General features: G+C 41.4%; 1 protein-coding gene and 1 pseudogene across 3 annotated transcripts in view; one reads left to right on the top strand and one right to left on the bottom strand.

The window, feature by feature from the left end:
- Positions 1-14,879, top strand: part of Larp4 (La ribonucleoprotein 4) — a 60,831-nt gene extending 45,952 nt beyond the window's left edge. For all 3 annotated transcript variants that reach the window (XM_041642754.1, XM_041642755.1, XM_041642756.1), the window contains exons 13-16: positions 475-636; positions 6,115-6,239; positions 7,905-8,073; positions 10,558-14,879. In XM_041642754.1, the coding sequence (XP_041498688.1) occupies positions 475-636; positions 6,115-6,239; positions 7,905-8,073; positions 10,558-10,896 (795 nt within the window). In that variant the 3' untranslated portion in view covers positions 10,897-14,879. The remainder of the gene's footprint in view (positions 1-474; positions 637-6,114; positions 6,240-7,904; positions 8,074-10,557) is intronic.
- LOC121441409 lies at positions 12,986-15,355 on the bottom strand (annotated as a pseudogene).
- Positions 15,356-16,082: the final 727 nt, after the last annotated feature.

Below are 16,082 nucleotides of genomic sequence, written 5' to 3'. Positions count from 1 at the left end.
GGTGCACACCTTAAATCCCAGCACTCTGGAGGTGGATCAGGCGGATCTCCATGCATTTGAGACCAGCCAGGGCTACACAAAGAAATCTTGTCTCCAAAAACAAAAACAGAAAAAAAAAAAAAAGGAAAAAAGGGGGGAGGAGGAAACAGAAGAGGGAGCTAAGACTGAGATAAAGATCCAGGAATTTTTAAGGCGGTGTGGCTCTGTGCCCTTTAGAAGTCCTGCTTCTCTCTCTCTCTCTCTCTCTTTTTTTTTTTTTTCGAGACAGGGTTTCTCTGTGGCTTTGGAGCCTGTCCTGGAACTAGCTCTTGTAGACCAGGCTGGCCTCGAACTCACAGAGATCCACCTGCCTCTGCCTCCCCAGTGCTGGGATTAAAGGCGTGCGCCACCACCCGGCGAAGTCCTGCTTTTCTTACAGCTTTGGGAGTAGAGAAAATGTTAGGCACATGACCTGTTTAACCGTTTGTTTTATAGAGACCTCAGCCTTCAACAACTGAAGTGAAGGCTCCAACACCAAAGTTTGACTTACTAGCTACAAATTTTCCTCCCTTACCTGGAAGTTCGTCAAGAATGCCAGATGAGCTTGTTCTGGAGAATAGAATGTCTGATGTTGTTAAAGGTGTCTACAAAGAAAAGGTAAACAAACACTGAAGTGTCCCATCTGTTCTTTCACTGTCTGGGATTATATTTATATTTATCAGGGCTATTATATAAATTTGCACTTGCATTTAATTATTTGTTTTATAATTTCAGTTATTAGAATTTTCACCATATTTTGAGAGTTTTAAAAAGATGTATTATAAAACTCCAAGTAGCAAGGAAGTGTCCCTTGGTTTTTGTGTAGGTCAGCTCAGTTTGGTAGCTTATGTTAATGGAGAAAAGAAGAGTCATTTCCACAAAAGTGCCTATATTTAGCTAGCGATGTAATAAATTCTAAGATAACTTGGTAAATTCAGACTTTCTAAGTAGATGCCAACCAATTTTTGGGGGGGAGTCTTGCTGCATAGCCCAGGCATTCTCCTACCCCAGCTGTCCCAGTGCTGAGATTCTGGCATTGTAGGCATGTCCACAATGTCTGGCACTATTTTTGAGTATGGGCCTCTCTCCATATCTGGAATCACAGATCTCATAAATTTTTCTTGTCTTCTACCTTAATTTCTTAGTGTATGTGTATATAAGTCTGTGGGAGAAGGCACATATACGGGGCTCAGAGGACAACTTTCAGAAGTCAGTTCTTTCCTTCCACTGTGTGTTCCAGGGGTCAACTGAGGTCGCCAGCTTTGTGCATCGAGCAGGTTTACCCACTGAGGCCCTAGTCCTAATGTGGCTATTAGTTATAATAGTACATAGACATACTGTAGCCTAAAATGCAGAACATCAGTCTCTGAAACTACATTCTACTTGACATTTCCCCCCTCGTTAGTTCTGTATTTCTAATTCACATGCTACAGATAGGGTTGTCGTTGGTGATAAAATACACCAAGTAAAAGGGATTACCAGGTAGACTTGGTTTCTGTGGTGGTGGTGGCCTCCAGCCTAGGTTTTGAGGGTGGAGCGCACATGCTAGAGAGAGAGAGAGGGAGAGAGAACGCGTACTCACATTTGTGAGAGAGCACTAGATCATAGCTTTGTTTCTTATTCTACCTTGTTTCAAATGGTCTCTCTCGTTCACTACCTGCAGTATTCCTTCTGATCACCTCTCATCTGCACGGTGATTCATTCATGTGCACAGTACTGCAGCTATTTTTGTGTGAGTTCTGAGGAGTCAGATTTAAGGTGTCAGCCTTGCATTGTAATTTTTTACCCACTATGCCCCCCCCCCCCCAAGCCCTTTTTTGGGGTTTTAGGAAAGGTGCCTCTGTGTGCTCCTGCCTGCCTGACTAACGGAGATGGCCTGAAACTTGCTGTGTAGAACCAGCTAATCTGGCACAGTGAATCTTCTCCTTATCCTCCTGAGTGCTGGGGTTACAAGTCCTAAGTGTAAATTTCCTCCTTTTTAGATTTTAAAGTTGGCAGAGCAATACAAGGATCAGGAGGGAAGGACTAAAAGTAATTAGGAAAGGAAAGATGGAAAGAGACTATAAGAAAAATGGGGTACAAGAGAGGAAATACTAAACAGCGGTAAGAAAGGAGGAGGGTATAATGATGTTCCAAACACATAAAATAAAAAGTATTAAAAATGAATTGCCCAGGATGTTTCATTCCAGCACTATGGAGTCAGGTATCTGTGTTCAAGGACAGCCATGGTTACACACAGAGAAAGCCTATCTTGAAGAATTAAATAATTGATGAGTAGAAGAGGGAGATAATAAAGAATGGTAGGAGGGGGAGGACTGGTGAGCAGAATAGTTAGGCTCACATAGTCTAGAAAGGAAGGAGGATTATATACACATTTCCTATCTAAAAATGTTTTTCTTCTCTCATATTTGATTAGTTTTTCTCTGGGTATAGTTCTCAATCAAATCATTTCCCCTTAGAATAAAGGTATTTTGCTGTTTCCTATTACTAAAAATACTGTTTAAAATGATGCTGGAGAGATAGCTCAGTGGTTGAGTTCTACTGGTCTCACCGTGGGCTTGAGTTTGGCTCCCAGCACCCACATGGTGGCTCACAACCACTTGTAACTCCATATCCAGGGGAGTCTGATACTTCAGGCCTCTGAGGCATCTCACTCACATGCAGTACCTACACACAAATACGTAATTTTAAAAGTAATACAAATATATCTCTAAAAATATGTTGGGCCAGGGTGTGGTGCTTGCTGCACACCTAGAATCCCAGCACTCAGGAGGCAGAGGCAGGCAAATCTCTGTAAATTCCAGCACAGCCAGGGATCCATAGAGAAACCCTGAAAAAACATACATACATACCTACATACTTATGTATTTGAAAACAGTGTAATTGTTTCAGCAGTTCGGAAGTATATTCTTTTTGTACTGCACAATCTAATTAAACTGTATTAAAATTAGAACCTGTCATGGTTTCAGTGGCACATAAAGTAGCCATCTACTGCAGGCTGGCCGCCAACTCTCGTGTGCTGAGATTGCAGGTCTTTTCAACCACAACTGGCATGTATGTACATTTTGAAAGTGATGTGTGCTTCTCCCCATAATCCCATTGTACACCTGTGGGTTGGAAACACCTCGGTATTTTAGCAGCAACATGTGTATTCCCTCTTTATTTATTCTTCTTATTCTGTCTTCTTACTTAAAAGCATTATTTTGATTTTGTAGTGACAATTTTCTTGCTTCCCTTTTACCCAAGTTGACAGATTTTTTATTATTATTATTATTTTTAACTTCTTTATATTCTTTGGGATTTTCACATCATGCACCCCAATTCTGCTTGCCTCCTGGTCCTCCCATATTTTCCCCTCATCCCTGCTGCACCCCCTTCAACAGGAAATAAAGTAAGCAAGCACACAAACTAAAGCAAAAACAAAACAAAAAAATCCAAAGCGAGGCCAGAGGCCAGATGGTGGTGCCGCACGCACACCTTTAATCCCAGCACTCCGGACGCAGGAGCAGGTGTATCTCTGTGAGTTCAAGACCAGCCTGGTCTACAGAGTGAATTCTTAGTATAGCCAGGTCTGTTACACAGAGAAACCCTGTCTCCAAAAACCAACAACAGAAAAATACCTTTGCTTCTCCTTCTTTCCTGCCTCTCCAACACCTTATTCATCCTGCTGACATTGGAGGCTTCAGTATGCCATTTAGTATACCCCTTTACTCCATCAGTTTTACTGTCAAATGTTCATTGCTACGAAGTCACTGGTCTGGTTCAAGTCCTCTGGTTTCTTGTACACCATCATCACTGGATCCTCACCAGAACTAGAATATCCTGTGGCTGTGGGACCACCCACCTCAGGTGAGGAAGTAGAGTCAGCTCCCCTGCTTACATGCCCTAAGAGTCTATTCACCCTGGCCTGTAGTGAGGAGTGGGGGCCGGCTAGCCTTCGTGCAGGGGCCAGCTCTCTTACTATAATGTCCAGTGAGAGGCAAGGCCAGCAAATGGTGGTGCCAGCTCAGCATGGTCTCTGATTTCATCTGGCATGGTTCCTAGGTCTTCTGAGGTGACACAGACCCCAGATATAAATGGTCCATGCATCCAGACATGGCCCTTGGTGGCATCTTGGCATGGATGACACCCTGCCTCTGGGTGAAGGAAAGGTCACTCTGGTGGGAATTGTTCTGGTGTCTGGATTGACTGCTGGACACCACCAAGGCCTCAGATTGTGGTCCTAACCCTGGGCCTTTATGTGCAACCTTCGGTGGCAATACAGAACCCAGCCCAGACCCCAGCCACAGTAGGACCATGGAAGCAGCAGCTAGGTCTGGGTGTCACCATTGCCCCAGCAGCAGTATGACCTAGAGACATGAACATGGCCTTCTATCTCGGGGGTCTGCATGACCTTCGATGGTAACAGGTGCATCAAATATCAGCATAGACCTTAGCCACAGTAAGACCACAGACTCTGACATGGTCCTTGGCAGCATCCTGGTCTGGTTGTCACCATGATCCCAGGTGGCAGTAAAGGCCGCCCAGATCAGTATGGCCCCAGCAGCAGAGTGATTGGTGGGCCCAAACAAAAAATTTACTGTGTTAACTATTTTAATACAGTTGCGAGATGACATGGATGCCAAGGAATTTAAGCCTGTTCTCTTAACCTGCTGAAGCAACTCTCCAGCCCTTGTTTTGCTTCCTTTTTTTTTTTCTTTTTCTTTTTTTCTTTTTTTGAGGCAGGATCACCTTCTGTGGCATATACTAAGCTGGAGCTCACTGAGTAGATCAGGCTGGCCTTGTACTTGTGGTGATCCTGCCTTAGCCTCTCAGGTGTTTGGAGTGTAGAGTCAGCCCTTGTGCTCAGCTATTCCCCCCTACCCCCAGCAACAAGCCTTTTGCTTTCTGTCTTTGAGTTGACTCTTGTAGGTATCTCAGATGAAATCATACACTGCTTATTTTTCTGTGACATGGCTTATTTTGTTTAGCAGAGTGTCCTCAAGGTTCATGTTCTTTGAATCATACCTGGCTATGTTTATACATTTACCACTTGATTTGCATTGAGTGGTTTCCTTTTTTGGCTCATGTAAATGATGCTATGAAGATTATTTTCATGAAATTTCCTGTAGTCTAAGTATGGCAGAATGCCTAACTAGACCTTTTCTTATGTAAGATAAATTTCATTGTTATTTGGGCACATTTAAAAAAATGTATTTATACAATGTTCTGCTGGCATGTATTCCTGCAGGCCAGAAGAGGCCACCAGATCTCACTATAGATGGTTGTGAGCCACCATATAGTTGCTGGGAATTGAACTCAAGACCTAGGAGAATAATCAGTGTTCTTAACCTCTGAACCATCTCTCCAGCCCCATTGACACTTTATTATTATTATTTTTTTAAGATTTATTTATTTATTATGTATACAGCATTCCGCCTGCATGCATGCCCACACGCCAGAAGAGGGTGCCAGATCTCATTACAGATGGTTGTGAGCCACCATATGGTTGCTGGGAATTGAACTCAGGACCTCTGGAAGAGCAGCTGGTGCTCTTAACCACTGAGCCATCTCTCTGGTCCCTGTTATTATTATATTATTGCTTTTAGGTAGCATGAATAGAATTGGTTGAAAGGTCATATAATAACTGTTTATTTAACTGCTAGATTTTGTTTGTTTTTTTGGGACAGGGTTTCTCTGTGTAGTCCTGGCTGTCCTGGAACTCACAGAGGTGCACCTGCCTCTGCCTCCTGAGTGCTGGTATTAAAGGCGTGCGCCACCACCGCACCCGGCTCTTGAACACCTCTTTATTATAGTATAAAGCAGTCTTATTTACGGTTGAATTGTTCATACTTTCAGTACTTGCTGGACAGTTGTTTATCTTCTTTATTAAAATGTTCAAATGTGGCCGGGCGGTGGTGGCGCACGCCTTTAATCCCAGCACTTGGGAGGCAGAGGCAGGCGGATCTCTGTGAGTTCGAGACCAGCCTGGTCTACAAGAGCTAGTTCCAGGACAGGCTCCAAAACCACAGAGAAACCCTGACTCGAAAAAACCAAAAAAAAAAAAAAAAAAAAAAAAAATGTTCAAATGTGTTTTCAAACTCTTTCGACTTTTAGGACAATGAAGACTTGAGAGTTAGTTGCCCAGTTCCTGCAGAGGATGATCAGGCAGACAGTGCTTCTGCCCAGCAACTCAGCAGAAGTCCCGGTCCTTCGTGTCCAACTGAGCTTCCTGTGTTAAGGTACTTTTTTCTTTTTCACAGTAAGAGAACTTCAACATTAACTTTTTATTACTCTGGTAATGCCTAGCTGTAATCTTAGCCCTTAGGATTCAGAGAAAAGAGGATTAAAAGTTTAAGTCTAGCCTTGACTACATATGGAGACCCCTTCTCAAAGGGTTGGGGGTAGAGTTGGTAAGATTGCTCAGAAGTTAAGAGCACATACTTGTGAAAGAGCTGAGTTTGGTTTCTAAGTACCTATGTCAGGCAATGCACAGTTGTCTGTAACTCTAGCTCCAGGGAATTCAATAACCTCATTTGGATTCTGAGGGTAGCTTCACTCTTGTGTACATATAAGCACAGACAAATATCCACATACAAAAACCAAATCCAAAGCCGGGCGGTGGTGGCGCACGCCTTTAATCCCAGCACTCGGGAGGCAGAGGCAGGCGGATCTCTGTGAGTTCGAGACCAGCCTGGTCTACAAGAGCTAGTTCCAGGACAGGCTCCAAAACCACAGAGAAACCCTGTCTCAAAAAACCAAAAAAAAAAAAAAAAAAAAAAACCAAATCCACTGGGCAGTAATGGCACATGCCTTTAATTCCAACACTCGGGAAGCCAAGGCAGGTGGATCTCTTGAGTTCAAGGCCAGCCTGCTCTACAAGAGCTACTTCCAGGACATCCAGGGCTGTTACACAGAGAAACCCTGTCTCGATAAAGCAAACCAAAAAAATCCTTGGCTGGAGAATTGGATCAGCAGTTAAGAGCACTCGTTGCTCTTACAGAGGACTGGAGTTCAATTGCTAGCATACATTCATTGTTCACAACCTACTCTAGTGAGGATCTGATGCCCTCTTCTGACCTCTGGGCACCAGGCACACATGTGATACAAAACCTGAAATTTGAAATTTATGCCCTGGCAATGCTGAAGCATGCATGGACAGCCCGTATATGGTAGTTCTGATGAACTTGTTCATATTGGGTTTCACGGTCTAAATTTATGAGGACGACTGACCAGGTCTCTTCCTCAAGAGAGCACCAGGTCTCATTACAGATGGTTGTGAACCACCATGTGGTTGCTGGGAATTGAACTCAGAACTTTTAGAAGAGCAGTCATTGCTCTTAACCTCTGAGCCACCTCTCCATACAGGTTGCAAAACACATCCACATAAAAAATAAATAATAAAAGTTAAAAAATACATCTAAATAAACCAAATGTGATAGCACATACCTTTAATCCCAAAACTTGGGAGGCAGTGGCAGGTAGGTTTCTGAGTTCTAGGCTAGCCTGTCTACATAGAGAGCTCAAATATGCCCAGGGCTACTACATAGTGAGACTCCGTCAGATCAAACCAAATGTAAAAAGTAAACATTTGGATAAAACTAAAATTGGGACTTTCTTTTTCATGTATTTTGTATTTTTTTTGGGGGGGGTCTCATTTATATATTTTGATCATATCTACCCCTCTTTTTCTCTTTCCCAGCTCTTTTTTCTTTTTTTTTTTTTTTCTTTTTAATAATCCTCTGAGTCCAGTACTGCTGCTCATATGACATGAGTTTGGTAGGTCTTCTACTGGAGTTTGGATTCCCTGCCAGGGGCCACCACTCAGTTTCTTGCAAAAGGTTTTCAGCAGTAGCTCAGCTGTTCCTGTTTATTAAATTAACCCTAGTATCACTTTTTTTGTTCAGCACAACTCAGCAAGAAAAGGATCAACTGGAGGATTCTACAGTTCCAAAGGATGTTCTCAGTCAGATGACCGTACCAGTTTCTTCTCCAGCTACTATAAAGCCATCAAGGGCAGACACTGCTTCACCTTGCAATAGTAACATCAGTGCACCCACTGCTGTGAATCTACAGGTAAGTTGAATAGTTCATATGAGAAAAAAATACAATGTGGTAGACGAGAAAACTTATTTTTTCAGATCTGGCAAGGTGGCTTAGTGTGAGTAAATGTGCCTGATGCTATGCTGCCCTGAATTTAACATCTGGGACTCACTTGGTAGGAGACAACCAACTCCAGCAAGCTGTTGTTGTCCTCTGACCACCATGCACCCACCATGGCACAAGTTTTATCTGCACACACACACGATAAATAAAATGTACTTTAAAAACTTTTTAAATATCCTGGCAGTGGTGGTGCACACTTCTAATTCCAGCACTCTGTAGGTCAGAGGCAGGAGGATCTCGTGTGAGTTCAATGCTAGCCTGGTCTACAGAGTGATTTCCAGGATAGACAAGGCTATGCAGAGAAATTTAAACTGCCTTTTCACATAACACATTGGTAGAGCACAGTCATTTGGGAGTATTACAGATTAGGACTGCTGTATTGCTTTATTTTTATTGTATACTATAAAAGGGAGGTCAGGCATAATGGTGTATAACTGGAATTCATCACTCTGAAGACTGAGGCAGAAGGATCTCTCTGAAATAAAAGCTACTCATAACTACAGAGTGAATTTGATGCTAGCTTGGGCTTTAGAGTGAGATTATGTCATCGTCGTCCCCCCCCCAAAAAAAAGAGTTTGAAGTCTTTTAAAAAAAAAAAAGCCGGGCGGTGGTGGCGCACACCTTTAATCCCATCACTCGGGAGGCAGAGGCAGGCGGATCTCTGTGAGTTCGAGGCCAGCCTGGTCTACAAGAGTTAGTTCCAGGGATAGGCTTGAAAGCTACAGAGAAACCCTGTCTCGAAAAACCAAAAAAATAAAAAAATAATAATTAAAAAAAATAAAAATAAAAAAAAGATTTATTTGTTATATACAATTTTCTGTCTGCATGTGTGCCTGCAGGCCAGAAGAGGGTGCCAGATCTTATTTTACAGATGGTAGTAAGCCACCATGTGGTTGATGGGAATTGAACTTAGAACCTCTGGAAGAGCCCTCAGTGCTCTTAACCACTGAGCCATCTCTCCAGCTCCCCTAAAGGAGCTGTCTTTAATAGGTTGAGTAATCTTGTAATTCAGTAATCGTATTAGAGTAATAGTACCTATTTCTCCCAAAGTTCTTTGTGGGGAGGCAGCGATGAGACAGGTTCTCTCCATGTATCCCTAGCTGTTCTGAAACTCTGTGTAGAGCAAGCTGGCCTCAAATTCATAGAGATACGCCCCATTGCTTCACAAGTGTTGGGATTCAAGGTGTGTGCAACTATACCCAGTCTACCCAAGTTACAGTAGTTTTCTGGGTGCCAGGCTGAAGTCTTGGCTCTGTAGCTGAGCCGGAGAGAGACTTAGTACCTGTTGTTCTGTGAGTGCTGCTACAGGAAGCTGTGAGGGGAGCATGGGTGAGCTAGGAAGCTACAACTTGATAAGTGGACTGGGATGAGCAATGTAAGCTAGTGTGGCGGTTCCTTCCTGGGGCTAGAGGAGGCTATGGCCAGATTAAGTGTCCTGTCATGTCCCTTGCTGTTCTTCCAGCTCCCTGAACCCAGGAGCAGGCTTCTGAATAACACAGAAGCTTTGTGTGTTGAGAGCAGTGGAGTTGTTTAATTTCATCTTTAGGGACTGGGGAGATGGTCCAGTGACTAAAGTGCTTTTCTGAGTAAACTCAGGATCTAAGTTTAGGGTTCCCACACCCACTGAGCTGGGTGCAGTGGTACATGCTTAGAGTGTCAGTGCTGGAGGACCTTGGGCTTGCTGGCTTCTAGGTTCAGTGTAAGACACTGTCTCTAGAAATAAGGTGCAGTGCAATGGGGGATACTCTGCATTCTCTGGATTTCTCAAGCAGACATAAGCAAGTACAACACACACAGCTATATAGTTTAGCCTGTTCTTCAGTGGTAGGAATTTAACACACACACACACACACCCTCACACACCCTCTTCCCTGGCTGTCCTGGAACTAGCTCTTGTAGACCAGGCTGGTGTCAAACTCACAGAGATCCGCCTGACTACCTGAATTTGATCCTCGGAGCCCACATGGTGTCAAGAGAGAACTAAGTCATACAAATCGTCCTCTAAACTCCACGTGAACTGTTGCGTGTTGCATGACATGCACACATACACAAAAATAATGATAACTGGGCAGTGATAGTGCATGCCTTTCATCATCGCACTTGGGAGGCACAGTCAGGTAGATCTTTGATCTTTGAGTTCAAGGCCAACCTGGTCTACAAAGCTGAGTTCTAAGACAGCCAGAACTACATAGAGAGACCCTATCTCGAAAAACATCATCATCCTAATAATTTTAAGAAATCTTAGAGAAATTCTAAAGGCATTAACTATACTGTATATTAAGTATACACGAGAGTACATATTTTCCTAGACACTAACTTTTACTGTCCCTTTGGTTAAAGCTAATAATTTATGTTTCAGAGAAATATACTCCGTAATTTGTTATCTTTTTATAGGAACCTCGAAAGTTAAGTTATGCTGAGGTGTGTCAGAAGCCTCCTAAAGAGCCATGTCCAGTTCCTGTCCAGCCACTACGGGAACTGAGATCCAATGTTGCGTCTCCCACCAGAAATGAAGAGAATGGATCTCCTGAGAAGCCTGTTGAAAAAACATATGAGAAACCAGAAACAAGGGCTAGTAAGGATCATTCTGGCTTCCGCGGCAGTGCCATTCCCAGGGGAGCAGCTGGAAAAATCAGGGAACAGAGACGACAGTTTAGCCATAGGGCTATACCTCAGGGAGTGACTCGACGTAACGGGAAAGAGCAGTTTGTGCCACCCAGATCACCAAAGTAAAACACAACCGTAACAGAAGCTACTCAGAAACTTCTCTCTTCCCACTAAACTTGAGCCTATATTGAACTGTCTTGGGGGGGAAGGAAGTAGCCAGGAAAGATGGGAAGCATGTCCTTAAACATTATGGATTTTGGAATTGTAAGAGGAACCCAAAATTCATCTCGAAATGATTTTCAAATGCTGGAGGATTCCAATCAGTATAAATATATATAAATATATATATACACACACATATATATAAATATAATTTTTCTATTTTTGTTTTTGATTTTAATTTGCAGGGATTTTCTGCCTGGAATCAATTTTGAAGGTTCAGATTTAGCTTGGGAGAGAAAACAAAAAAACATTATACATCCTTCAGTATAGGAGATGAGGGAGTGAGAGAAAATATTTTTTGAAGAAACATTTCTGTAAAAATTAGAAATTACTTTTTTTAATCTATTTAAAGTTTGGCTTGAAGAATTCCGTCTCTGACAAATGGCCTTGTGTTGCAAAGCAGATCAGTGGCTGGGGATCTGTTCTGGGTGTGAGTGTGTGCAAAGTGATTGAAGCCAAATCTGTTGTCGTGTTAGTAAATGATTTAAAAACTGAATGTAATACTTGAGTAGACTTTTGTAGTTTGGAATTTAGTTTGTTTTTTGACATTACTAATATTGTATTGTATTGAGCTAGCTATTAAGCTTGATTGTGTGTGAAGCTGTGACTACCAATCAGTTTGATATTCAAGAGAAGAATAGAGATTATTCAAAAACAATAGAAAATTTCTGTTTTAGACCGGAATACTGGATAGGTCAAATAGATTTCAGAGGTTCAAACTGCCCTGTGACTTTTTTTAAAAAACTTTTCTCTTTAAAATGGGAGACAAATTTTTTTCTTACTTGTTAGTCTCTGTTCTTTGACTCTTCAACCCCAGAAGCAAAATAACCAACCATTTCCTGTGGTTTCTCACTACTTTGACCAATTTAATCAAATCATACAACTATCCTAAACATTATAATGGATTACTGAAAGATTTTATTCTTCTATTAAAGCAATTTGAATTTTAGATCCCAGGATGGTGCTGGCCTGCCATTAATTTATTTGTATTGGTGTTAAAAATGAAGCAGAATGCTTTTGGGTGTGGTGGCGTACATCTCCAATCCCAGCTTCTGAGGTCTATGCCTGCCTGGTGTACATGAGATCCTGTCTATCCAAGACTACCTAGTGAGAGACCCTCTTCCAAAGAAATTAAAAATATATAAGAAAGACAATGTAACTGATTTTTTTAAGTGGTATAAAAGAAAAAATTTCAAAATCTAATTTGGGGGACTTCTTTTTCTTTTTACAGTGTTTATCATCTTTCTTTCCCCTCCTTCCCTAAAAAATACAGTTTGGAATTCATTGACTAAAAACAGCAAGTCGAGAAACTTGAGATAAAGCAAGAAAAGTGGTTGAAGAAAATAAATGCATAATTTCTCAGTGAAAGTTGTAGCTGTCATATATTAAATAGGAAAGTTTACCTGCTGGTATTTAGAAAACAGCTCAAATATGAAAAACCATGTTGCATTAATCTGTCTTAAGTCATAGCCTTTTTATAGTTTTATGTAGGGTGGTGGTTTATTTTCTGCTTAGGGATAGTTCATAATAGTAAGAACTGTCCCTTCTATTAGTGAGTTATGTTTGTACAAATTGAAATTGTAAGTTGTGAGCACTGGAAAGCACCATTGTGACATAAACATCATAGTAATATATGTAAATGGAAGTTAAAATTGCATTACTGTGAAACTTACCTTCCAACTCTTTTATTATTAAAAAGAAATCATTTTATATTTATTCTTAAATACAATTAGTTTCTCTGATTATAACCCATAATCAGTGTCACCTACAATAGAAAAATCTCTACAGAACAACCACCCCAGGTGTGTGTGTGTGTTTGTGTGTGTCTGTGTGTCTGTCTCTGTCTCTCTGTCTCTCTCTCTCTCTCTCTCTCTCTCTCTCCATTTCTAGGGCAGTTGTACTCAGAAAAAGCAGAGCTGAATTTGTCAAATTACTGTCTGTATTTAGAGACTCTCATGGAAATAAGGGAGAGTCAGACACCAGAGTAATAAAATTAAAAGCTTTCCATGATGAAACCATCTTGTGCACTATTCTGAGCAGTCTTAGACGTTGGTCTCTCTGCAGATTCTAGCTCTGAACAACAGCAGGCGCACTTGGGAACCAATGGCTCAGTTCTCTTGCCATACGGTTGGTCATGGTGCATTTCTGGTGAGTAAGTCAGCAGGACAATCATGACCCCAGAGGTGAAGCAAAGCCATATAGATAATTACAAACACTCATGCTATGGAGTATCTTCAGAGAAAAATTCCCAGGCGGATACGAAACTGGTCAGTGGAGCTAGCAGCTTTGCAAAGCTTACCATACATTCCTGCCAGATTAGTTTCTGTGTTACTAAGAAGATCAGGAACATTTCGCAGGCGTGTCCCTTCACCACTGTCAATTCCAGACATGGTAATGGAGGATCCGGTGGAGACAGTGCACCTGCTGCTCCAGGTGCTCTAGTTGGAAGACTAAGGAGCTCTTTTCTGTGCTGAGGTTCTCTAGCATGGTCTGCTGCTGGATGAGTGTCTCTGTCTGCTGATGGAGTCGGCTTTCTAGTTCCGACTGGCTGCTGTTGCTTAAAGTTTTGTTGGTAAGCTGGTTCCTCTCAATCCTTAATCGTGCTTTACAGGGTGTTCTTTGTTCCATGCAGATCTTCTTCCGTGTAATGAAATTCCTGTTTTATCTGGTCCAGTTTTGTCTCCAGCTCTTGTTTAGAGGTTTTCTGCCTAGCTATCTGGTCTTGCAGATCGTGTAATTGTTCTCTTGCTGATTCTGCTTCACCAACCTGCTGAACCTCCATATCCTGCAACTCAGATCTCAACTGATCTGAGTATGTGGCTCATCTGCTTCTGGATCTCCTCCTTTTGCATCTCCTTCTCGTGCCGAAGTTCTAGCTTCATGTTGCCAGCAGTGCTGCTGTCTAGGCCTTCAAAACTGGAGCCTTCCTTTAAACTGTTTATCAATTTTTCTTTAGACTGGAGTATTGTGTAGCTTTCTGCTTGTGGTCAGTTAATTCCTGCTTAGAAGACTCCAAGATCCACCTGTGTAGCTTGACTTGCTGCTGGAGCTCATCAACCTCCTTCTCAGAGTACTTTCTTTCTGCCAGAGTAACCGCTTCTGCCAAATTCTGATGTTCCGCTTCCATTTTATTAAGGCGTGCAGTGAACTCACTCTGCATCTGTTTGTAGCTCTCCTGCTCTCTTCAGAGTGGCACCCACCTCATGCAGCCTCTGCTGAAGAGTTTGCAGAGCTTGGTTCTGTAGACTACTGCCTTCATTGTTTGTGACTTCACTCTGCAAGGCTTCCCGTGCTTCCGTGGTCAGCCTCTTGCTGCAGCCGCACTTTGAGCACAGCCAGCTGGAGTCCTTTGCAGCCACTGCTTCAGTAAGGTCATCAACTTGGGCTTGTCGTTCCTGAGTTATTCGATCACTTTTTGAATGGTCAACATTCCATTTTTCAACTCTTGCCCTTGCCTTATTTAATTCTTCTTGAGTTTCTTTGGATCTCTGAAGTAGTGTTAACTCTTATGTGTCAGACTTGTGTTAGTGGGTAATTCTTAAAAGCTTTGAAAACACTGCACGATTCGTGTAACCCAGAATTATTTCGTTGTAACTTATTCAGCTTGGCAAACGCTTTTGATTTGGTGGGTTGATAACATGGTGTATTTACTCAGTTGGAAACAATTATTTCTAAATACTATTTTTTTAATCATCTACCAGATGGAGCATACAATAAAACTACCTGTACTAAAAATTGGGAGATCTTTAGATCATTTTAAAAGTATTAATAATCGTTAGCTGCATCAATGATAAAAGTGTTCTGTTTACCTAGAAATTATAAACATTTAAAGTGTTAACATCCTATGAATGCAGTGGATTAATAGAATAAACATTTTGCAAAAATCACTTGGTAAAGATTATAAACTTTATTTTTGCACTTAAAATGAAAAATATTTTGTTGAAAGGTGTCACAGATGTAGTTTCCAATTTCTTGTAAGCTTGTGTGATTTACTGGTAGTCCATTAAAACACTGCAAGTTGCGTTTTTGCAGTGCTGCCCTTGAACCCAGGACCTTCCACAGGCCCCATAAGTGTTCTGCACTGACATATAACCCTAACTTCTCAAAGTTCTGAATGAAATTCAAGAAGAATTTCTTTTGAAAAAATACTGAGTGTAAAAATTTTTTAAAGCATAGGATTTTTAATTTCCCTCAGTACTTCTAAATAGCTCCCATTTGATGGGAGTGTATGTGGGATTGGGGGGCAATGAAAATTTGTAATATATATATAATATAGTCACAGTGTGTATTTGGCAGTTATTTTATTGCAGCAGATTTAGGTTTGATGATGCCTGTGAGTTGTGTGAAACTGACTTTTGCCCATCGTTACTATTAAAGCCAATTGGATTGGTGTTCATAATGTTTCAACTACTTTTGGTTCTTGAGATGGGGGAATTTGAATATCAAAGTTTTCTCTTTACCCTATGGCTTAGCATTTTCTTGCATTGTTGAAGGCCAAAAGTAGATAAAGTGTATTTTAGGGTTCTTGCATGAAAGAGCAAAATCCCACAGGTTCATCACTTTGCGCTTCATAGAGAATGTACGCAGAGGGGCATGGCTTTGCGCTTCATAGAGAATGTACGCAGAGGGGCATGGCAGAACCTTCTCGTCTTCTGTCTTGATAATGTCAAATGTCTGTCTCTAATCTAAGGAATCTCAATTTTGTCAAATATAGTCATTGGCATTTAAAATAGAGATCTATCTAAATTTTTGCCTAACTGTATTTTGGAGACAGACGAGACCTTTAAATGCTGAGGGGTTTGTTGTTGTCTTACCTGCATATTTTGCATAATGCAATGATATGCAGAGTTTTAATTTATTTTTAGTTCTTAAAGTTAAGGTAGCTTCAATATTCTACATTCCTTTTTTTTTTAAATAACTAGATTTGCTTTTCAAAGACTTGGGGATTGAATTAAGTTAGTGTCTTTCACTGAGGGTAAAGTGAACAAGAAAGTATTGAACAGTTAGGAGCACTGTGTCTAGTTTTGTTAGTTCTGTGTGGCCTTACTAATCAGTCTCTTGGCTTAAATGTTCGCTGCTTTTACTTTGAC

Source organism: Microtus oregoni, unplaced genomic scaffold, assembly GCF_018167655.1.
Source record: "Microtus oregoni isolate MIOR12 unplaced genomic scaffold, Mior012 000077F_ref0000221, whole genome shotgun sequence".
In the NCBI taxonomy this organism is placed as follows: Eukaryota; Metazoa; Chordata; class Mammalia; order Rodentia; family Cricetidae; genus Microtus; species Microtus oregoni.
The sequence above is the reverse complement of the archived record's forward strand: the minus strand, read 5'-3'. Positions and strand labels throughout refer to the sequence as shown.